This window comes from Hemitrygon akajei, chromosome 26 (assembly GCF_048418815.1).
Source record: "Hemitrygon akajei chromosome 26, sHemAka1.3, whole genome shotgun sequence".
In the NCBI taxonomy this organism is placed as follows: Eukaryota; Metazoa; Chordata; class Chondrichthyes; order Myliobatiformes; family Dasyatidae; genus Hemitrygon; species Hemitrygon akajei.
This window is the reverse complement of record NC_133149.1, coordinates 40,356,510-40,381,147: the sequence shown is the minus strand read 5'-3', so window position 1 is coordinate 40,381,147 and position 24,638 is coordinate 40,356,510. Positions and strand designations below refer to the sequence as shown.

The 24,638-nt window shown below is 41.0% G+C and overlaps 1 protein-coding gene across 2 annotated transcripts in view; it reads left to right on the top strand.

Annotated features, from left to right (window-relative positions):
• The first annotated feature begins 1,522 nt into the window (after positions 1–1,522).
• The window catches only part of LOC140716903 (transmembrane protease serine 13-like), a 44,810-nt gene continuing 21,694 nt past the window's right edge, over positions 1,523–24,638 (top strand). For both annotated transcript variants that reach the window (XM_073029983.1, XM_073029982.1), the window contains exons 1-7: positions 1,523–1,713; positions 14,736–14,970; positions 16,897–17,001; positions 19,365–19,478; positions 19,569–19,698; positions 21,720–21,818; positions 24,117–24,160. In XM_073029983.1, coding sequence (XP_072886084.1) covers positions 1,699–1,713; positions 14,736–14,970; positions 16,897–17,001; positions 19,365–19,478; positions 19,569–19,698; positions 21,720–21,818; positions 24,117–24,160 — 742 coding nt within the window. In that variant the 5' untranslated portion in view covers positions 1,523–1,698. The remainder of the gene's footprint in view (positions 1,714–14,735; positions 14,971–16,896; positions 17,002–19,364; positions 19,479–19,568; positions 19,699–21,719; positions 21,819–24,116; positions 24,161–24,638) is intronic.

Genomic DNA, 24,638 nt, shown 5'->3' with positions numbered 1-24,638 from the left:
TCAATGTTAACAAAACAAAAGAATTGGTTGTTGACTTCAGAAAGGGGAGTGGTGCAAATGCTCCAGCCCTCATCAGTGCTGTTGAGGTTGAGAACTTTAACTCCCTAGGAGTGCACATTACCAATAGCTTTTCCAGGTCCAGACCTGTTGATAACCAAAGGTTCAAAGTAAGTTTTTTTTTATCAAAGTCACCAAATACAACCCTGGGATTCATTTTCTTACAGACATTCACAGAAAAAAAGGAAACACAATAACATAAATTAAAAACCACACACAACAAGATGGAAAAACAACCAACATGCAAAAGACAGCAAGCTGCAATATAAAAAAAACAAAATAATTACAATAATAAATAAATAAATAATGCTTATCAAGAACATGAGACGAAGGATCCTAGAAAGTGAATCCATAGTTTGTGGGAACAGTTCAGTGATGGGGTGAGTGAAGTTGAATGAAGTTATCCCCTCTGGCTCAAGAGCCTGATGGTTGAGGGGTAATAACTGTTCCTGAACCTGGTGGTGTGGGTCCTGAGGCCCCCATGCCTCCCTCCTGATGGCAGCAGCAAGAAGAGAGCATGGCCAAGGAAGCTCTCCAGTGCCTTTACTTTCTCAGGAGGCTAAAGAAATTCAGCATGTCCAGTTAACTGTTATCAATTTTTATAGAAGTACCATAGAAATTGTTCTGTCTGAATGCATAAAGGCTTGGTAGGGTAGGAAACTGCAGAGGACTGTGGACAGAGTTCAGCACACCATAGGAACCAGCACCCTCTCTAATGGGACTGTCACTACTTCTCACTGCCTCATTTAAGCAGCCAGCATAATCGAAGATCTCAGCCACCCTGGACATTTTCTCTTCTCCCTCTCCCATCAGGCAGAAGATACAAAAACCTGAAAGCACATGCCACCAGGCTCAAGGGCAGCATCTATCCCACTATTACTAGACTCTTGAACAGACATCTTGTTTGATCAGATGGATTCTTAGCCTCACAGTTTACTTCATTATGAACTTGTGACAATAATAAACCAATATCAATACCACACAATTTGCACAGTTTGTCTTCTTTTGCGCACTGGTTGCTTGTCAATCTTTGGATTCTATTGTATTTCTTTGTTTCTCTATGGATGCCTCCAGGAAAATAAATCTCAGGGTAGTATATGGTGATTTATATAGTATGTACTTTGATAACAAGTTTACTTTGAACTTTGAATACCATTGGTGACTAAACATTGTTTGCTGTCTGCACCCTAAATCTGGAATTCCGTCCCAGAATGTGTCTCTGCTTCTTTCACCTCCTTAAAGGATTTAGAGTTTATAAGGAGCATCTTAAAGAATGTTAAAACTGTCTAATCTCCTTACATATCAAGTAAAACTGCTGTGCAATTTCTTCAGATAATTTACTGCAATTTGTTTTGACTGCCAGCAGTTAAATATTCAATAAGCAGATCTAGCTCCATCCACCTAGGCGTGGTAAAGTATGTAACACACAAGGGCAAGCTCTTTACGTCAAACTAGTTCACCAAGTTTTACTCAGTGGAGTTGGTGATCTGAGTCTGTAGGATTTCCAGTACTTGTTCATCCTACGGGCTACTGCAGTTTCAGAGTTTCACACAGAACATTGGAAGTGAAGTGTGCTGTTCCTTACATCGGGACTTCTGCTCAAACTGTACTTTGTCAAACAAGAGTTTCAAAACTCCAGGAATGGCTTCTCGTCAGGTAGCTACTTTTACTCATTTGTCTGATTCGTCTGCAGTTCTTGAGAGCAAAATGCCTGTCTCAAGAACAATTGGACAATTTCTTGCTATCCCAGTATTAAGTCGAGCTTTAAAACAAGCAAATGAGAGTGCCTTAGTGAGTGTCAGGAATTATCATGTGTTACTGCTCACTACCTCTTCGTGCTTGGACTCAATCAGTTGGTTTAAGCTTGTGTGTGCAGGATAGATTTAGGATGTAGAGGCAGAATCCGAAACAGAATTTGTGCGAGTCTGGTTGTTCAGGATTGGGTGCATGTGTCAGAGTGTGTGCATGGAATCACTTCCAAGGGCAGGGTGATTTGAATGGGGGTTAAGTCAATTGAGTGTACAAAAATTGAGTGTTGGAGAGTGTGGTTATGGCTGGGATATCTAGAACAAGGGATCATAGACTCAAAGTAAGGAGTCTGACATTAAGGACAGTGATGCACCTGTAGGATTTTCTACCCAAGTGGGCTACAGAGTCTTAGTTCCTCAATATTTTCAAGGCAGTTGATGAATTTTTAGATGTCAAGTGTATCAAAGAATATGGAGATTTTGAAGGAGAGTGATGCTGAACGGGATTGTGAAGGAGAATGAGGCTTCAGCAAGAATAGGCAGAGGCACAGATAAGGAGGTAAGCCTTTTTTTTGTACAAGTAGTTAAGATGAGCAGTTTCCCTGATGACTACATCTGCGGTAAGTGCACCCAAATTCAGCATCTAACTGACTGGGTCAAGAAGTTGGAGCTAGAGTTGGATAAACTTAAGATCAACTGGAAGGCTGAACACATTATAGAATGAGCCTTTCGAAAGTGAGAAGGGGTAGGTTCAAAGGGGATGTGAGGGGTAAGTTTTTTTACAAAGGGAGTGGTGGATGCCTGGAATGCGCTGTCTGGTATGGTGGTCGAGGCAAATACATTTGAGGCTTTTAGAGACATTTCGATAGACACATGAATGTGAGGAAGATGGAGGGATATGGAAATTGTGTAGGTAGGAGGGATTAGTTTTTAGGGGTTTCTGATTTACTTTTTAGCTGGATCGGTGCAACGTGTGTGCTAAAGGGTCTGTCCTGTGCTGTACTGTTCTGTGTTCTATATACGAGTAAAGTCTTGATGATATTGAATGGCAGAGCAGACACAGGGGGCTGAATGGCCTACATCTGCTTCTATTCCCTACAGCAGTGCAGAGGCAAGAGTTTAAGCATGAGAAAGGGACCGTGCACTAGGGCAGAGTTGATAGACAAATTAGGATCAGTAAACAGGATATATCTGTATGGGGCCTAGGTCTGTCAGCCCAAAATGTTCATTCTTCTGCACAGATACTGCTTGACTTGCTGAGTTCCTCCAGCATTTTGTGTTTGTTCCTCTGGATTTCCAGTGTCTGCAGAATCTCTTGTCCTTATCTGTGCATGGGGTCTGTACACCATGTATGGTAAAGTTTGTACATGGAAAAGGCTTGTGTGTGGAGTATGTACAGGAGAGAATATTCGTGGGGTAGGATCGGAGTACAAAGTCCAGAAAGAACTTTATTGATTTGTGGGACTGGTAAAGCTAGCACGTTTTGTTTAACCATTGGAAAACTCAGTGCCAGGGAGTAAAAGTTTGCAACAGTAAATCAGGAGCTGGTTTATCAAAGATAGTGTTGAACTTCTTGAATCACGATGAGGCTGTGTTCATCCAGATATGGAATATGAATAAAATTTGTTGATTTTTGGAGAACTATGTGTGTGTGAGTCCATAAGGTTAGGGGGTGAAATTGTCTTTCTCTACCCATAATCTTACACTATGCATATTCCTCTATTGTATATGATTACTTGTCCTGCTTGCAACCCCTGACCCCAACCACATGTCACCAGCATTCCCCCTCAAAAATAATTGTGTTCCCCTGTCTAGGCAATGGAAGCATATTCGGTTACATGCCTCAACCATGTTTTTAACATAGTGGAAGTGCTGAGTGGAGTCAGAATATCAGTCATTGTGGGACCTGCTCTTGTAAAGCAACTGGGTTGTTTAAACTGTCCTGTTGGAGATGGCATTTGCATGCCACAATTATTACTTCCCACTTACAGGCCAAATTTGAATGCTCTCTTGGCCCTGTTCATCGTGGCTCCCGACCACATTAACTGACGGAAGAGAGAATTTATGCATAGGAAGGATCTATTAACAGGACTAGGACACGTGAAGGAGAGAACTTATATGTGTAAATGTGCCTGAACATTGGCAGGCTCTATAAACCCAATAAGGTCTTCAGCTTTTCTGAGGATATGTAGAATATTTATAATGACATTGTGCATATGATACAGTTTTTGTACAGGTGTACATATTTATATGCAGGTGATATTTGGATTGTCTGTGCTTCTCCATAGATAATAACCATTGCAGTCTCTGATCACATCATAGTTTTATTGATTTGGAGCTGACCTCTGTTGTGACTGCAATCAAAGTCACCAGAGAGACTGAAGCTGGTGATATACGAGTTTTTATTCAGCACAAGTAGGCATCATACTGCAGATACTCTCAGAAGCTTACAAACTCAAAAGTACATCAGATTTTTTACACCTTTAATATCAATGGTAACGGTTGGTGATTCAATACAAGTTTCAATAGTTACAGTGACATTGTTTACTTCAGTACTTTGAATTGACAATGCTTGCTTTGAATTACATATCTACAGTGGGAAACACCTCTGAATGTTCAAATACCTTGGCCAGGATACTTCCCAGGACTTACACAATGGTGCAAATTATTTCAACCCATATTTGATGCAGGACAATTAACACAACCCCATTGTCTTAACATTTGGCTAACATACATGCAGTTTCTTAGTCTATGGAGCAGCCCATGGTTGTAACTTCAATTTATTGCTTGCAGTTTACAAAACCACTGAAGTCTAATTACAAGCTTCTTGAACTTATTTACATTTACAATAAGAACTGAAGCATAGTTCTTGTTTGAATTAATATCTGCTATATTCACGCAACTCCAGAATACTCCCTAATAGGCTCCTTTTTGACTGCAATTAAAAATTACAGTCAGTCCACTGTATTTTGATTACTTCCCCTGCCTCACAGTTTCCCGGCAGTAATGGAGTTAAGATCAGTATTAGCAACATACACGTAATAATTGCCTCACGTACAACACGCTGGAGGAACTCAGCAGGTCGGGCAGCATCCGTGGAAATGAGCAGTCAACGTTTCAGGCCAAGACCCTTCGTCAGGACTGAAGAGGGAGGGGGCAGGGGCCCTATAAAGAAGGTGGGGGGAGGCTGGGAAGGAGAAGGCTTGTAGGTGCCAAGTGAAAAACCAATCAGAGAGGTAATAATTGCCTCATTGGGTACAGGCTGTATTCTGACCACTCAGTTGACTGATAATGACAAACAAAAAGGCTGATTCCTACCAGAACAAGCTCCCACTTTTTTTTAGAGAAATCAAGGTGGCACGGTAGCATAGTGACTAGCATTACAACCTACAGCACCAGCTATCGGGGTTCAATTCTAAACTCTGTAAGAAGTCTGTATGTTCTCCTGTTGACTGTGTGGGTTTCCCCCCACATTCCAAACATGTACAGTCAGGGTCAGTGAGGTATGGACATACTTTGTTAGTGCCAGAAGCATGGCAACACTTGTAAGCTGCCCAGCACTATTCTCACTAATTTGATTTGATGCAAATGACGCATTTCACAATATGTTTCATGTACATGTGACAAGTAACATTCATCTTTAGTTTTAATCTTTAATCAGCCAAGGAACTGATCAACCAAAGGCCTTGGATATGCCAAAATACATATATTCACAGGGCATGGGCCTTGGCTAAAAGCCTAACACTTGTTGCCCATCTGTAATGGCCCTGGATGTGACCAACGCGCAAGGCTATTTCAGAAATATTAAAAGTTGGCCACATTGCTGTGAATCTGGGAGTGGAAGTCATTTTCTTTCTCTAAAAGACAGTGAGACAGGTAGGCAAACAGATAGTTTCCTACTCGGTATGGCTTTGGATTATGGAGACCACAGGACCCAGAGAAAACTCCTGCATTCCACAAGGTTGAGGTACAGAATGGCACCAGAATTGAACTCTGAACTCTGGAACACCCTGAGCTGTAATAGTGTTCACATTAACCACTACACTAATGTAACGCCACAGTAGTATACGAGGACTTCTGAAGAAGTCCTTAATACTGGGGAGGCTCGTGCCCATGATGGAGCTGGCAGAGTATGCAACCCTCTGCAGCTTTTTCTGATCCTGTACAGCAGCCTCTCCATACCAAACGATGATAAAACTAGCTTGAGTACTCTCAACAGTACATTTCCACTGATGCTCCACGGACTGTACCAACTAAGGAGCACCTCTTTTCATTACAATGATGTGCAGTGGTTCACGTACAGCTGCAGAGTCATAGAGAAGTACAGCACAGAATCAGGCCCTTTGGCCCATTTAGTCCATGACAAATCCATTTAAACTACCTATTCCCATCGACCTGCACCGGGAGCATAGCCCTCCATCCCCCTCCCATCCATGTACCTATGCAAACTTCTCTTAAATGTGAAAGTCGAGCTTGCATGCACCACTTACACTGGCATCTCGTTCCACACTCTCACCACCCTCTGAGTGAAGAAGTCTCCCCTCATGTTTCCCTTAAATTTTCACCTTTCACCCTTAACCCATGACCTCTAGTTGTAGTCCCACCCAACCTCAGTGGAAAAAGCCTGCTTGCATTTACCCTATTTGTGCCCTTCATAATTTTATATATCTTTATTAAATCTCCTCTCAACGTATACTGTGTAATTCAACACCTTAGAGTGAATTGCTTCTCAATATTGATTGGTTTCATTTGATGTAGGAGTTGTTATCAAGTTAAATATCTTGTGGGAGCTCGCATCAAATGTCAAAAATAAGGTGTTGCTGTGTACAGCAGCATTCTTTGGAATCCTTATACATGAACTAACAAAATAAGCAAATTGAAAAGGCCCCACCATTCCCATTGAGGCATTATTGCTACTTAGCAAATAAACATGAAGCTTGCCACAAGAATAATGAATGTTCACTGATGGAACAAGTCCTTCTAATGTGTTGAAAATCAAAGGAAAACTTCAACACACACAAAATGCTAGGGGAACTCAGCAGGTCAGGCAGCATCTATGGAGGTAAATAAACCATTGATGTTTTGGGCCGAGAGACTTCATCAGAAAAAAAAACTGTGGTTACTAGAAATCTAAAATAAAAACTTAAAATGCTGGAAGTACAGCAGGTTAGACCACGTCTGTAAAAAAATGAAGTACAATTAATGTTTAGATGGAAGACTCTCTGTCAGAGCTGAGGAGACAAAAGTATTAACCTGCAGGGATGGTGGGGAAAAGGATGTTTTCATAGGGTGTGTTATCTGATCTATGAGCGAATGGGAGCAGTTAGGGAATGAAAATGTGGACAAAAGAACATTTACAAAAATGTAAGAAGCAGAGGAGGAAGATACAGCCAACATTTCAGGTTGGGCAAGTCCTGAAAAGCAAAAAAAGAAGGTGATGTTTATCTGACATGGATATGCAAATTTCACTGAAATGGCTCACTCAGTGCCACATAAGTTCAGAAGTTCATGGATTCAGAAGAATATAAGAAATATGAGTTAAAGCTATCCATTCAGTAAGATAAAAATTGATAGTTTTCCTCGAAATATTACTGCTGTATTCCCATCGTTCAAGAATGGGACACATATTCAGGTCTCACATATGTGTCCCATTCTTGAATGATGGGAATACAGCAGTAATATTTCAAGGAAGAATGTCAATATTTATCTGAAGCACTTGATCTAGTCACATGTTTAAAAAGGAGACTCTGCAGATGCTGGAAATCTTGAGCAACACACACAAAATGCTGTAGGAACTCAGGCAGCATCTTCCCTATGGAGGTGAATTGATATTTTTTGCTGAGACCCTTCATCAGGACTCATCTAGTCCAAGTATCACATCCAAGGGGGTGCTACAATGTCAAAAGCTTTGTCTTTCTTTTTCAAAGTTAAACTGAGATCCCACCTATCCTCACAGGTCAGTGTAAAAGATTCTGTGAGATTAGCCAAAAGAGCCCATGAGAGATTTCTCTTTCAACCGTCCAATATTCATCTCTCGGTCAACAATAATAAAAAGACCACATTATGTGGTCATTTTCTTATTACAGTTTGTGTAATCTTGCATCAGGAAGATAGAAAAATGCAGGATTTGTGATGGGAGAGATACTGAGTCTTAATTACCAAAAATATTGGGTGAAGGAAAAGTCAGAGTTATAGAGCAACACAGCATGGAAACAGATCTTCCGTCTAACTCATCTATGCTAACCAAGGTGCCCATCTAAGTAAGCCTCATTTTCCCACATCCATCTAAACATTTTCTATCCATGTACCTATCCAAGTGTTTTTTAAATGTTGTTATTATATCTGCCTCAACCACTTCCTCTGGCAACTCATTCCACAACCCCTCTTACCCCTCTCACCTTAAACCTCTACCCTCCAGTTTTTGATTTCCTTTCCTAGGAAAAAAAAACTGTGTGTATTCACACTACTGTACCTAGACCCCTCATGATCATATATACCTCTATATATAAAATCACCCTACACTCCAAAGAATAAATTACTTGCTTACCCAACCTCTCCTTATAACTCAGCTCCTCAAGACCTAGCATCGTACTGGAACACAGAGCGGGAAAAGAGGCATCTGCAGAGAGAGGAAGACAGTTAATGGTTCATATCCATGAACTTCTATTAGAACTCTTCAGGGGATCACTTTCTAGCTTCTCTCCATTAAAGTGTTCTGGGATCTTTTCTATCCAGTGCACTTCCAATGGCATTTCTTCACATGAGCTCAAGAAAACAGGAGAAATTAAGCTCACAAACATCAAGCCAGAAGTGTTTATAGTTCCAAAACAGCAAAGCTAAGTCTGGTTCCTACGTTCTAGTCCTTCCTGGGCCAATACTATTGACTAGGTACACATCTTACACACCAGTGTTTAGCATTTCTAAGAGAAGAGATTATATATTTACCAATTTAGTTTCATCCAGATTCCCAGTATGAGCTGGTCCCAGTCTAAACAAATGTCTCTTTGTATGTCCATATAGTTTGAATAAATCACTTCACTTCAGCAGATGTCTCATACACGAGCTCCCACAAATAGCAATGTGATGAGGATTGGATGTTTGAATATAGGCTTTGGCCACAAAATTAATATTGACTAAGACACTGGTTAGAACTTCTGTATCCTTCTTCAAACTAGTGCCAAGGTTTAAAGATTAGATTAGCTTTTTTTATTTGCTACATGTACATCGAAACATGTAAGATCATTTGTGTCAATGAGCAGCACAGTCCGATTATGTGAGGGCAGCCCACAGTTGTCGCCATGCTTCTGGTGCCAACGTAGCATGCCCACAACTTACTCACCCTTCCTAACCTGTTTGCCTTTGGAACATGGGAGGCAAACAGAGCACCCTTAGGAACCCACATAGTCATGGGGAGAATGTACAGACATCTCATAGACAGCAGAGGGAACTCAACCCCGATCACTAGTGCTATTGTTAAGCTATCGTTCCTGTGCAACCTTTGTTCATTTCCTCATTAAAAAGTCATTATCTGTGACACTCGGTAAATTTCACACTGGAATTTCAGTATGAAAATTTCTGTTCAAATATCTGGAGTGTCATTTTTGACTCAGAGGTAAAGCATACTACTAATTGGGCCACAGCTAAAAATAGGTTGACTGTCACCTGCACTCTTTCAGCGATGTGTAATAACAGTTCTGCTAGCCTATGTAACTAATTGAAGCCCAGAATCTACAGGTAGCCTTGCAGAAGGTTCTAACAAACTTGTAAAATCTTATGTCCTCTGTGCTGCAAACTTTCATTTCTCTGCAACCTTTCGTTTCTAGGTGTCAATTCAACAAGATCCTTTGCATGGTGTGAAATTCTCTGAACAGCCAGTCACAGACACCATACTAAGAAGCAACATCTGCAAGATTTCAATTAACCTTTTAAATATTATACTGTTCAATATTAATATTGGACTATTCATATATGATAAAGTTAGAAAATTGAATAAATATTTATGTAAAGGAATTAAAGTACAAATCATTGTAATAACTTCTTTTAAGACAAGAGAAGTTTCCAATCAGCAGTAGAGTTGAAGTTGTCCTCTGTTTCACAAAACAATAATATAAATTGACAATAGTTTTGCAAGTGTTACTGCCAAAAATAAGGCCATTACACCTGATCAAAACTGATGCTGCCTGCGGATTGATTTGCAAATCATATGGCATGCACTAATATTGAAAACATGAACAAAATCCCCCATTCTTAATGAGTTGTGTGATTTAATTAAATCAGAAAACTAGCTTCCAGCAACTAGATTGAAGGTGGACAGATTTTTTAAGACTTAAATTAATTATCTCTGCATGTTACTCTTTCCCTTTCGCCATGTCACTACAGCAGTTTTGTCATCAATTAAATTAATTTCCATTTCATCTCTTTCTCTTGACCAGGAGTTCCCAGCCTGGAGTCCACGGACCCCTTGCTTAATGGTATTGGTCCATGGCATAAAGAAGGGTGGGAACTCCTTCTCTAAATTAAGTATATTTTGTTTATATTTTATTAGAATGCAAAGTACATGAAAATACTTTCCATTGTACCTTTGCATAAAAAACATGACAAAGTCTGCAGAAGCTAGACATCCAAAGCAACACACACAAAGTGCCGGAGGGATTCAGCAGCTCAGGCAGCACCTAACAATAATTTCTTTCTCATTTACAGTGGAAATGGCATTAAACAATCTTGAACCGTGAGAAGAGGTAAAAGGCTAGAGTGGGGAATAGCAGAAGAAGGGAGGGGAAGGGGAAATTTTTTTTTTTACCAGAAGGAGAAATCAATTTTCATGCCATTAGGTTAGAGGCTACCCAGAGAGAATATAAGGTGTTCTTCCTCCACCCTGAAGGTGGCCTCGTCTTGGCGCAAGCGGAGGCTTTGGACCGACATGTCACAATGGGAATGAGAATGGGAATTAAAATGTTTGGCCACCGGGAAGCTCCGCTTTTGGCAGACGGAGTGGAGGTGCTTAACGAAGCGGTCCCCCAATTTATGATGGGTCTCACAATGTAGAGGAGGCTGCATCATGAGCACCAATTTCTTCTTCCAGTAAAAAGATTATTCCCTCCCCCTCCCCACTCTAGCCTTTTACTTCTCCTTACCTGCCTATCACTTCCCCTTGTCCCCTCTTCTTTCCCTTTCTCTTATGGTCCACTCTGTCAGATTCTCCTCTTCAGCCATTGACCTTTCCCACCCACTTGGCTTCACCTATCACCTTCTAGCTGTTCTCCTTCCCCTCTCCCCACCTTTTTATTCAGGCATCTTCTCTTTTTCTTTCCAGTCCTGAAGAAGGGTTTTGGTCCAAACCATCGACTGTTTATACATTTCCATAGATGCTGCCTGACTTGCTGAGTTCATCCAGCATCTTGTGTGTGTTGTTTCATGTTTATCAAGCCTCTTCTAAGCTGTTCTCACCTGATCCCACCTTTATAACCCTCAATACTTCAAGTGCAATGTTCCTGATGCAGAGTTTCAGTCCAAAATGTCAACAGTTCCTTATCTCCCACAGATTTGCTTGACCTGCTGAGTTCCTCCAACAGAGTATCTGATTTAGATTCAAAATGATTTATCACATGTACAGTCTATTGAAGCATACAGTGAAATGTGTCATATGAGTTAACAACCAACACAGCCTAAGGATGTGCTGGGGCAGCTGCAAGTGTCACCTCCCATTCCAGCGCCAACATAGCAAGCCCCTTTATATATACACACAGACCAACAGACCCTCCAATTCTAGGCCAGGTCTCCAACCTCCAATCTGTGGACTCAATGTCGTTAATTCAGTGAATGTGCAGCTATCTTCCACACAGCAAGAACACATAAAGCAATGAAATAAGTAGTTGTTCTGTTGGTGTTGTTCAACAGGAGTATTAGTTGGAACATCAGAACTCTACTGTTACTAGAAACGTTCCTCATAATTTTTGTATTTCTGTATAACATAGAAGGGAATATATAGCCCATGGAGTTTATGCTGACTATTAGTCTGTAACCCATTCCCGTTCATATATCCATCAAGTCCCTACCCTTCCAAAGACCCACACCCCTTTCAAATTCTCTTATGACTAACTATATTAGGGGCAATGAGCAATGGTCAATCAGCTTACCAAGCTGCACGTCTCTGAGATGTGGGAGGGAAGTAGAGCCTCCCCGAGGCCTGAGGTAATTACAATCAGCACTGGAGGTCGGGATTGAGGCACCACCTTGCCTCTCCGTTCCAGATCAGTAGTATGAAAATATCCATCAAGAAACTATCTGAAACAACGTGAGCAGTTTTGTCCAGGAAATAAGAATGTGAGTCGATCAATCTCAGATACCAGTAAGTGCGACTGAGTCAGTTTGATGGCTGTAAGTGAGTGATAATTTTTTCCCAGAAAATATGTTGATTTCCTTTGAGAAACTAAGTTGTTTTTTACATGAGCAACACACACAAAATGCTGGAGGAACTCAGCAGGCCAGGCAGCATCTATGGAAAATGTACATTTGACGTTTCAGACCGAAACCCTCAATAAGTTTCAATAGATACACTTAATATCGGAGAAGTGTATACAATATACATTCTGAAATTCTTTTTCTTCACAAACATCCATGAAAACAGAGGAGTGCCCCAAAGAATGAATGACAGTTAAATGTTAGAACCCCAAAGCCCCCCCCCCCAACTCCCCCTCCCATGCACAAGCAGCAGCAAGGCAATGTCCCCACCAACAAAAAGTATTGGTGCCCTCCACGGAGCTCTCAAGCACACAGCAAACATCAGTAAAGACACAGACTTGCAGTGCTCCAAAGACTACTCATTCACCCGGTAATTCGACAGGCTGTGTCCCAAATACACCCAGAGAGTCAGCCCCAGGAAGGCTCAGGTCTCTGGACACACTACCCACGGCAGCTAGCCCACTGCTCCTGATGTTCCGTGTTCTACCGTGACACAACAGTCAGGATCACCGACCTTGAGCCCACCCATCTCCAGAGCCATGAAAATCCAGCACCCTGAAAGCACGCTAGTCTACCAGGCCGCACCCTTGGGATATCAAAAAGCAGCCAGTCATGAGGCCCTGAGAGCGGATCCCATTCCCGCAAAGAACCAAAGAACCAACTCCAGGTCAGGGTTTCAAAAGAACCTTGAAAAGGAAAAGAAGCAATATCAAAGATAGAAATTACGGGACGTTTTTTAAGTTAATTTATCTCAAGCTGCGAGCTAAATCTGAGATGTCCCAAGTTCTGTGTCAAATGTAATGACCCTGTAAACATGTCAAGCAAGATCTTACAGCCCATTTCTATGATTTGTTAATATTGTGTAGTCAAAGACCCTTTCTTTTGATTCAATTCCATTGAAGGGTGTTCCCTTGAAACTCTTGGAACTGATCTGAAAGCCCACCCACCCTGAGGGAGTGAAAGCCTACACCCTGCTGGCTCAATATCCCTCTTGATTTCAATACCTGAAGCAATTTGGCTCCAATTTACAATCCAACTCTGATCGACTGATGCAAGGAACACTCAAATGCCATGCTGGTTGGGCAGAAGAGGTGGATGTGGGTTCAATGTCAACATTTTAGAGAAATTTGGATAGGTACGTGGATGGGAGGGGTATGGAGTCTATGGGCCAGGTACAGGGCAATAGGACTAGGCAGAATAATAGTTCAAAACAGACTAGATGAGCTGTACTGTTCTATGACTCTTAAGAGGCAATAAATGCATTTGTATGTTACCTCGCACAACCATAGGAACCTCTGAAAACCTTACAGTCAATTAAATCCTTTGAAGTGTAATCAGAGTTGTAATGTCAAAATGCAGCTGTCGATTCCCACAAACACAATAAGATAGACCAGATTGCCAGTGTCTTGCAGTAGTAAAGCACTCATTCAATACAGCACTGGAGTGTTAGTCAACATTATGTGCTCGTCCTTTTGGTCTAGTGTGCGGAGTCTGATCACTTAAGGATTGGATGGGCAAGCTCTTGGTGTTAATACTGTCTAGCTAAGTTGATTGGTATTCTTAACATTTTGTATTTTCTTACAGTTTAGGGGGCAACTATTTGACCCTTCAGAATCAAAATCAGGATCAGATTTATTATCATTGACATGTGTTGTGAAATTTGTTGTTTTGTGGCAGCAGTGCAGTGCAATACCTGAAATATACTATAAATTACAATAATAAATGTAGTGTATATTAAAACATTTCATAAGTAGTACAAAGAGAGCAAACGTAATGACGTAATGTTCATGTGTTCATTGTCAGTCATTTCCCTGATACCTATCTTTTTTCATATTCCTGTCAGCTACAATCTTCCAAATCCCTTCCTCACCTGCCCAGCCCATCCCATAATTCTCCTACACTCCAAGAACAGCACATGCATAGGACGTGAGATGAAACTGAAACACACAGGAAACCCATGAAGTCAGAAGGTGGACATAGAAACTCCACACAGACTGCACCAGAGTTGGATCAGATTTGGTCAGTTAAAGATTTAGCTCATTCGCTGTCACTGCTTCAACATTGGCAACAAGTTACCAACACATCCTGCCCATACCATCTGTACTACAGGGGGGCTACATTCCTAAAAAAAAAGCATCTGTACTTGAATTTCTGTAACATGAATCCTTGACAAAAAATTGCAACATTTGTTGTATTTTTTCTTATTTTGTGTTCATTTTGACCTTTTCTGATGTAAATTCTGTAAGATCAAATTTTTACTCTGTATCTCAAAATTTTTAATAGTGATTTATGAATCTGATATTGGTGACTTTCCATCTCTGACTAGTTTTGGCACAGGGGTACACTGTATGTCCAGGTATTAATTTTGGATTAAAGGGATCAGTGGACCCCACAGTGGTGATTACAGGAAATGAGTGAAATTAATACTTTACAGTTAAATTCCTTCCTTTTATTGTCCTGTTATTTCAGAATTTTTATAGCAATTATTTGCCAGACCACGTTCAACCACCGGCGTATGAAGATTCACGAGAAGTTTATCCACCACCTCCCTACCACAATCAACCACAAAACCAACCCCCTTACATTAACGCTGGCCGCTATCCTGCTCATCCTTACCCCAGCACCGGACCAGCACCACACCAACCCTACTATGTTCCGGCTCCAGCTCCAAGACCTCCTCCAACTCAAGTCACCCAAAATAAAGGTAGGCTGCGTGTGCGTCTGTGTTCGTGTGTATGTGTCTTTAATAAATGTTTGTTGCTGTACATGAGGGCATTTATATTTCTGAATACTTATTTGCATATTTGAACATCTAATGTGTTGACATTTGCATTAATGGACCTAATAAAGCTAGTGAATGAATATTACAATTTTCTTGATTAATAATGTGTCCATATATATAACTGAATATAGATGCATATTTGTGAGAGTAGTATGGGTAGTGTAGCAGTTAGTGTAATGCTATTACAACACCAACAATCGAGATTCGATTCCGCTGTTGGCTGTAAGGAGTTTGTATGTTTTCCCCATGACTGCATGGGTTTTCTTCAGGTGCTCCAGTTTCCTCCCACATTCCAAAGGCGTATGGGTTGGGTTTAGTAAATTGTGGGCATGCTATGTTGGCGCCAGAAGCGTGGCGACACTTGTGGGCTGCCCCCCAGACAGTCTGTCCTGTGGTCGGAGGCCCATCTCTGTGAGTGGTGGAGAGATGGGTTTGTTTTGCTGGTGTTACTTGTTGCATGTTGGCTACCTGTTGTTCTGCTGAAAACTGTTGGCAGGCTGCGCTGATGCCAGAATGTGTGGCAATGCTTGAAGGCTGCCCAGCTCATCCTCGGATTGTGTTGGTTGTTAACACAAACAATGTTAACATTAAAACAATGTATGTTTTAATATACATGTGATTAATAAATAAATCTAAACTAAGGAAGGGAATAGTTCAGGATATATTTTGGAAAAAGTTAGATGAACATGAGGAAGAAATGAATGGAAGATTTTGCCAATATGATTGTATGAGGTGGAAGGAGGCTCACACTGACATAGACTCCTGTTTAGACCAGCTAGGCCAAGGGTTGTTTCCTGTGGTTTCCAGTGGTTGTTTCCAGGTTGTTTCTTTGTAAGTAATGCCATTGAGTTCGACCTGCCCACTGTACACTTGATTGGTAAACTTCTATTGCAATTTTCCATGTGTATGGAATATGTCAAAAGCACATTAGACAAACAGGAAATTTGCCATGGACATTAACCAATGTGTATGGTCACTTTTACAGAGAGTGTTGGTTCTGTGGAACACATTTCAGATGTAGAAATAGAGGCAGATAATTTAGGGATATTTATGAGACTCTTCGACAGGTACATGGATGAAAAACAATGGAGAGTTATGTGGGAGCAAAAGGTTAGATTGATCTCGGAATAGGTTAAAATATCATCACAGTGTTGTGGGTCGAAGTGAAGTAGTGTTCTGTACCCTGCTCTATATTTAATTTAGTCACAAGAAGTCGCAGTCTGTTACAAGTAATCTTCTGGAAGAACTCATTTGGTCAAGCAGCATCGGTGGAGGGAAAGGAAGTGATGGTGTAAGGATGGAAAGAGGAGAGGCCCAGTTTAAAGAAGAGGGAGGAAGTGGTAAGACAGGGGCAAGAGGTGAATAGTGGATTGCTGAGGGGGGAGGAGTGCGGTGGAGGTGAGAGATGGTGGCCAGGTAGTGTCAGGTGCGGGGGGGCAGAGGGGAGTTGTGAGGCAGAGGCAAGTGAATGATAGATGAAAGCTGATGGGAAAAAGGGGAAAAAAGAAGTAGATGGAACCTGGTGGGGTGAGGGGAGAGTGAAGGTGGGGAATTCTGGGAAGGTGATACGCAGGAGCATAATGATTACCACTGCTGGAATCTGATTAATAAGGAAATTGAACCATTAGAAGAGAGGTGAAAGAGTGCTGGACTCAGAATCAGATGGGGGAGGGGGAGGGAAGACCCAGTGGGTGAAATATGTGCCTGATGGCTTCAGGAGGGGTCTGTGGGCAGTAGAGGTATGGGAAAGAGCACAAAAATAGAGGAGGATCAAAAAGAAGAGCATAATGGAGGTGAGTGCTACCTGGTTTTAGTCTGTTACTCAGTGCAATTTCCACTTTCTTTCAGTTCCAAAGTCTTCAAATTGCTGCAATCTAAAGAGGAGGACCTACTATTGTATCATCTCCCTGTTTCTAGTACTTTCTGCACTGGGCATTGGTGCTTGGATCATCTGTAAGTAACTTTGGCTATTTTGGGATATAGAATTAGTCAAGGAAATTGGAGATGAGGTACAAGGTCAGTCATGGCATTATGGAATGGCAGGTGTAAGGGGTTCAATGGTTTATTCCTGTTACTGTTTCTTACTTCCAACAGTTCTGGTTACTAGCCAGCCATGATGGGAACATATGAACAGAAATACACTACTCAGTCCATTGAACTTGTCCCACCATACAATTTGGATATTATAATTATATTTCTATTCCATTAACTTTGATTCTGTAAAACCTCAAATTTTGCATGACAATAAAACCATTTTTCAGTTTTAAATGATCTAATTCTATATTTCCACAAGCTTCTATGTGAAGAACTTCTTCTTGGCATTATCTGGTCATTATACGCCGTGTATGGAGCCCCCAAAAGCCGATATGCTGTTTCCGATGTTCCATTTTCTCCCACAATGCTTCAGTTGGCAGCAACACATAGAGCTGGATTGTCCACAGGGCTGCGAAGCCTTGGAACCCCAAAGACATGCCTGTCTTCTAGGCCGCATCCCTGGGATTTTGAAAAATGGCCAGTCCTGGGAGCAGGTCCCATCACCGCAAAGAACCAAACTCCAAGTCAGGGTTTCTGACACAACCAGACCCACCCTAATACATCAAAGGTAGAAATTAAGCTGTTTCCAAAAGCGAACTCAAAGGTGTCACTATTAAGTGTCTATGCAGCTCCGTCCCACATATCAGGTACACCTGTACACCTGCTCGTTAATGCAAATATTTACTCAGCCAATCATATGGCAGCAGCTCAATGCATAAAAACATGCAAACATAGTCAAGCGATTCCATTGTTGTTTGGCCTAAACATCAGAATGGGGAAGAAATGTGATCTGACTGAATTTGACCATGGAAATAATTGTTGATGCCAGATGGAGTGGTTTGAATATCCCAGAAACTGCTGATCTCCTAGGATTTTCACACACAACAATCTCCAGAGTTTACAGAGAATAGTGTAAAACAACAAAAAAACACCCAGTGGCTGGCAGCTCTGGCCAGTTGTGGGCGAGAGAGGTCAGAGGAAACTGGCCAGACTGGTTCAAGCTGACAGGAAGGCGACAGTAACTCAAATAACCACTAGTTACAACAGTGGTGTGCTGAAGAGCATCTCTGAACACACAGCACATTGAACCTCGAAGTGGATGGGCTACAGCAGCAGAAGATCACAAGCGTACAGTCAGTGACCTCTTTATTAGGTACAGGAGGTACCTGATAATGTGACCACTGATTGTAGTTTTTTCCCATCAAACCAATCAAATTGTTCAGTCATTCTTGGCATCTCAATTGGATCTTCCATAATCAAGGGAATAAATTTCCAATCTGTGCAACGTCTGCTCACAATTTCCTTTGTAAGCTTTCACAAGTGCACGTGCATCTTACAATGTACAGAAGGATTAAAGATGAAATTTGTTTGTCATATACATTTTGCATGTTTTACGAATTTGCTGTGCTCTATCAGCATGACAGGCAACAAAAACAAACAAGAGAAAACCTGCAGATGCTGGAAATCCAGGCAACACACACAAAGTGCTGGAGGAACCCAGCAGGCCAGGCAGCATCTATGGAAAGAGTACAGTCAATGTTTCAGGCCGAGACCCTTCGGCAGGACCTGATGATTACTCTCCCGCATTTTTTGTGTGTGAGGCAACAAAAATAACAACATTCAACATTTACAAAGAACAAAGAATTACATAAAAAATAAAGTTAGAGGTTAAAGTATGGATATGGAATGAATACCAGTATACATTCACAATGTAAATAGTATTATAAAAATGGTTTAACGTGTTTACTGTCCATTGCAGTGACTGGCGTAATACATTGAGGGGGGTGGGGGGGCTAACTGGAATGGTTGATCAGATTAACTGTCTTGGGGAAGTATTTTTTTAAGATGGTATGAAGTTTTTGTTGAAATAGCCCTATAGTGCTTTCCAGAAAGGAACTTTTAGTAAAGGCAGTTTACTGAGTGGGTAATGTCCACAATAATATTTCCTGCTTCTTTGTCCTGGACACACACAAGTCTTACAGTGATGGTAAACTGTAGCTAATTACATTTTCTGCTGACCTGACAGTTCACTGTAGTTTTTGTTTATTGTGGGAGGATGCTGCATCAAACCAGATAGTAATGGCTAGCTGAGGATGCTCTCTATGACGGCAGTGTAGAATTCTCACCAGAAGTACATCCACTGCTGAGACATTTTGTTAATGAAGGAGATATGGTTCTCCCATGTGAGGTCCTGTGAAATTATGATGCTCAGGAATCTGAATGTTGAAACTGTTCTAACTGTAAAGTGCAGGTTAACAAGTTACTTTGCTTTCTCTTGCTAGTCAAGTTCTTAGTGGTTAGTCCAAAAGGATCAGTGAGCAACCACTGCTCAAGCCCAATAATCCACTGCAATGGCATCAGTGATTGTGAGGACAACAGCGATGAACTGGGATGTGGTAAGATGTCTCAATCCACAGTTATTCATCAAATATCTTTCAGTGTAATGAAATATCTTAAATAAACCAGTATTTACTTTATTTATCCAGTCCGATTCAGTGAAAGGGAATCACAGCTGGAGATCTATGGGTGGAAAGATAAACAATGGTTACCTGTTTGCTATACTGCCTGGAGTCAATCATTGGCAGACAGAACATGTCAACAACTGGGGTTCCAAAGGTATGTCGATCAAGTATCTGGAAATAGGGTACAGGGTACTCAAGGAACAGCTTACACAAGGTGTAACAGGAAGGGAATATAGAGGGCTTTATCTGGTTGGCTGCTGGTGACTTGTGGTGTTCCACAGGGGTCGGTGTTGGGACTGCTTCTTTTCACATTATATGTCAATGATTTGGATGATGGCTTGGTGGCCAAGTTTTCATATGATCTGAAGGTAGGTGGAAGGGCAGGTAGTGTTTAGGAAGTAGGGGGTCTGCAGAAGGACTTAGATTGGGAGAATGGCCAACGATGTAGCAGATGGAATACAGTATAGGGAAGTGTATGGTCATACACTTTGGTAGAAGGTGTAGAGTATTTTCTAAATGGGGAACAAATTCAGAAATCAGAGGTGCAAAGGGATTTGGGAGTCCTCATGCAGGATTCCCAAAATATTCCTTTGCAGGTCGAGTCAGTGGTAAGGAAAACAAATGCAATGTTCGCATTCATTTCAAGAGGACTCGAATATAAAAGCAAGGATGTAATGCTGAGGCATTGGTCAGGCCACACAGAGTATTGTGAGCAGTTTTAGGCATCTTATCTAAGAAAGGATGTCCTGGCACTGGAGAGGGTCCAGAGAACGTTCACGAGAATAATCCCAGGAATGAAAGGGATTTGGTATGAGGAGCATTTGATGGCTCTGGCCTGTACTTGCTGGAGTTTGGAAGAATGAAGAGAGGATCTCATTGAAATATATCAAATATTGAAAGGCCTAGATAGAGTGAATGGGAAGAAGATGTTTCTTATAGTAGGGGAGTATAGGACCAGAAGGCACAGCCTCAGAATACAAGGACAATCACAAACAGAGATAAAGAGGAATTTCTTTACCCAGCAGGTGGTGAATCTATGGAATTCATTACCAAAGACAGCAGCTGTGGAGGCCAAGTCATTGGATATATTTTAAGTGGAGCTTGAGAGGTTCTTGATTGGTAAAAATATTAAAGGTTACAGGGAGAAGGCAGGAAAATGGGCTTAAGAGAGATAATAAATCATTCACGATGGAATGGCAGATTGGACTCGATGGGCCAAATAGCCTACTTCTACTCTTGTGTCTTATGGTTTTATGGCACAAGTCTGATGCTGAGATGCATACACCATGAGGATCTGCATTTGGAACTGGGTTGTAGGAGGTACAGCTATTTACAATTGGGATACTGAGTTAGGAAAGTCAAGGATTTGGATGTGGTAGGAAAGTAAAGGGTGAGGGCACAAAGGTCAAGTCAAATTAAAAGCAGAATTTGACAAAATGGTGGTTTAAAATCTTTAGTAAATCAATGCTGACATCTTGTGATTAATCCATGCTTGTCTAAGTGGTCGTTAACTCCCTCCCTAATTATTTTTTCTACCACTTTCCCCACCTCTGATGTTAAACAGATTGACCTTCGGTTTGTGGGTTTATCCTGCGCTCTTTTTCTATATCAGGCTGTACTATTGTAGTTATCCTGTCCTCATCCACACCCCTGTACTTATCAGCATTGGAGTATTCTGGCCAAGGCCTTGTAATTTCTTCCCTTGTGAGCCTCGGCAGTCTAGGATGCATCCCCATCAAAATCACGCGATATACAGTATCAACCTTAAATGTGGCTAGACTTTCTGGAATCACCTCTTTATCAATTTTGGACTGTCCATTATCTTAAGTCTACTTCCTTTGCAGAGGTTCCAGTAGCATATTCTTTGGTGAATACTAATCATCGAGTACCTCAGCCTTTATGAGTAAATTTACTTTTCAGTCCCTGTTTGGCCCCATCTCTCCCCTTACAAATCTTTTACCAACTGTATGCCTGTAAAGTATTTTTGCATTCCCTTTTGTAACTACCACCAATTGTTGCTTATGCTCAACCCCTCTGCATTTGCTAGTATAAATCTGATTTTCACTTATTAATTTGCAATAGTTTTGAGGCTTTGTGACAGGGCTTGCATTTTTCCACAGAAAATAGATATGTTATTCAGCCTCCCAAAGATCATCTTATGCAATTATTTTTCAGTTCTTACCACAGCTATAGTATAGCTGCAAAGCAATCTCCAACCTTTGTGGTGAACGTAACAGAAGGAAAGACCAATATACAAAGTATGTTGAGCTACAGGTATGTATTTGGTTGTTGAATAAAATAAGAACATGGCTGTTAAGCTCCTTGGAGAGGTTTGTTGTAATGTTATACAGTGCAGAAACAAACCAAGCTAGAGATGACCATTTACACTAAACCTACATAAAGTTAAATCTACTCTCCCCACGTTCCTGTCAACTCTCTTCTAGATTCTGCCATTCATCTACACACTTGGGGTTATTTTCAGAGGCTAATTAATCTGCCGGCCGTGGTAGGGAACTACAATACTAGAGTTCGTCTTTCATTGTGAAATGACAACAACAAAAAATAACAAATAATTAAAATAAGTAATTGCAGGAGGTTAAATTGTGAGATTAAATTGTTACTTGAAGACACATAAAAAGCCAGAAGAACACTAACCAATGAATCATATACACAAGAGAATCTGCCGATGCTGGAAATTGAGAGCAACACAAAAAAGTGCTGGAGGAGGTCAGCAGGTCAGGAGAGGAATGAACAGTTGGTGTTTCAGGCCAAGAAGTTCTGATGAAGGGTCTTGGCTCCAAATGTTGACTGTTTGTTCCCCTCCAGCTAAAGGTGTCCTGCTGAATTCCGCCAGCATTTTGTGTGTGTGCACCGATCAGTGATTCATGGAGAAGGAGAGAACCACCCAGTGTGTGGGTCTAAGCCCCAAAGACAAGGGAACATTGCCCAGTCACTCTATGGTAATTACTAATTGGTTTGTTGTAGTCATATGTACTGAGATATGATGAAAAGCTTTGCTTGACATCCATATAGCTCATTCTACACATATGTTGTAGCCCGGGGAAAGTACACACTCAGGACAACAACTACTTTTTCAGGTTTAAATTCCTTTATCTGTTTTAGATGTTTAAGTGCCAGACGAGGGTCTTAAAACAAAACGAACGACTTTACAATCAGGTCCTGCTGTTACAATCTCCGTTTAACCTTCGGTCCACACACTTGTGTCTCGACCAATTACATATGCAGTATAAAAAATACAAAGAAAATTGCACAAAACTGATACAGTACTAATATGGTAGTGGCAATTCTACTTGGCCGGTGAGGAACTTTGCAAGCCACACTATCCAGCGTCGAGTTCTTTACTCGTGAAAATCTTTCCTCACCATGCCTCGTACCTCTGGGGGAGCTCAATTCCAAAGCCCCACCAGCTCCTGCAGCAGAAAACAAATTAGTCTCCCCACTATCCCGTGCATGCGTAATGACATCACCATCTCCACTTAAAGGCACAGACACCTATTCTAGCATTACCTGGATGAATGCCTAAGTACACTTTTTAACGATAATGAATAGCATTCAATGGTCACCCAGTTACACATAAATACATTGAGGAAGTACAGAATGAAAATCAGCAACAGAATGCAGTATTTAGTGTTGCAGTTACAGAGAAAGTGCAGTGCAGATAGTCAAATCAGGTGATGCTGGCTGCTTTTCCAAGGCAGTGAAGTGTAGACAAAGTCAATGGATGGGAGTTTGGTTTTCATGATAGAACTCGCCTATGTTCATAACTTTTTGCAGGTTCTTGGGTTCTTGCCATACCAAACTGTGTTGCATTTGCATAGGATGCTTTCTCTTCTGCACCTGTAACAATTGGTGAGGGTCATTAAGGACATGCCAAATTCCCTCAGCCTTCCGAGGCACTGGGATGCTTTCTTGGCTATGACATCTATGTGGATGGACCAGGACAAATTATTGGCAATGTTTACACCAGGAACATGAAGCTCTCAACAATTTCCCCTTCAAACTGGAAGAGAGCACTAGCCAATGTGTAGAACTGAGCCCCAAGATACAAGGGAGCACTGCCCAGAAACCAGCTGTATTTTCTTCATTTTCTGTCTAATGTGACATTATGAGTATAGCTGGCCAGATGCTCTGCCTGTAGAGTTCTGGTCCCATTCTGGTGTTTACCTGTTCAGCTAAGGACATTGGGATATTGACTGGGCTTCTTTGCCTCACTGTCCACACACATATTAAATGTAGTTAACAGTGTAATGCAAATATCTAAAGCCCATGAACTGAACACCAGAATCAGTGCCTAGAGCAGAAGAAAATGCTTGCAGTTTTGGGAGAAGTAACCAAATTGTTTCTTAAATACACGGAGAGTCACTATTCAAATATAGTCATTATAGCTGAAAAAAGATTGAAAAGATTTTGTTGAATGATTTTCTTTTTTATTCCATATTGCATCTTATTTAATATAAATATATCACATAAGTCAAAACTGACTTTGCTTCTTCACTGACCTTATCCAATGTTGTATTTCATTAACCAGGAATGATTTGCCCTTTCTTTCAGTTCCCAGTGTTCCACCAACAATGCCGTCGGTCTCCGTTGTGTTGGTAAGCATAATCAAGCTCGAATTAAAGACTGATACTTGGTATGCTGGGAAGAAACTAATTTTCTTTTAAAATCTACCAATGCTGAGCCATAGGTTCCTTCAGTCCTAGGCAGTTACTAGTTTTGTCTGCTTGGAAGGTAGGTTAAGCACAGGTTAAAATTGAAACGTCCCTTTGCATTCTCGTGTTATATACTCCTCTGCACTGTTCTAATTTTAAACATTGATATGCATTGGTAATGGAAGATCATATCATTACTATATTTTATTAACATGAAAGAGTTAAATGTATCAATGACATTAAAGTGCTAATAATGTAACATTCCAGGGGAATGAGCAAATTAATTTAGTATGTAGTCCCAATAAATCGACCCGAGATACAAAAAAGTTGATCAATATATAATTCCAGTATAACTATTAAGCCTAAAATGAATATAAAAACATGGTATGTACTGTATGAAGGCTCTCCACCTGTGAACAGA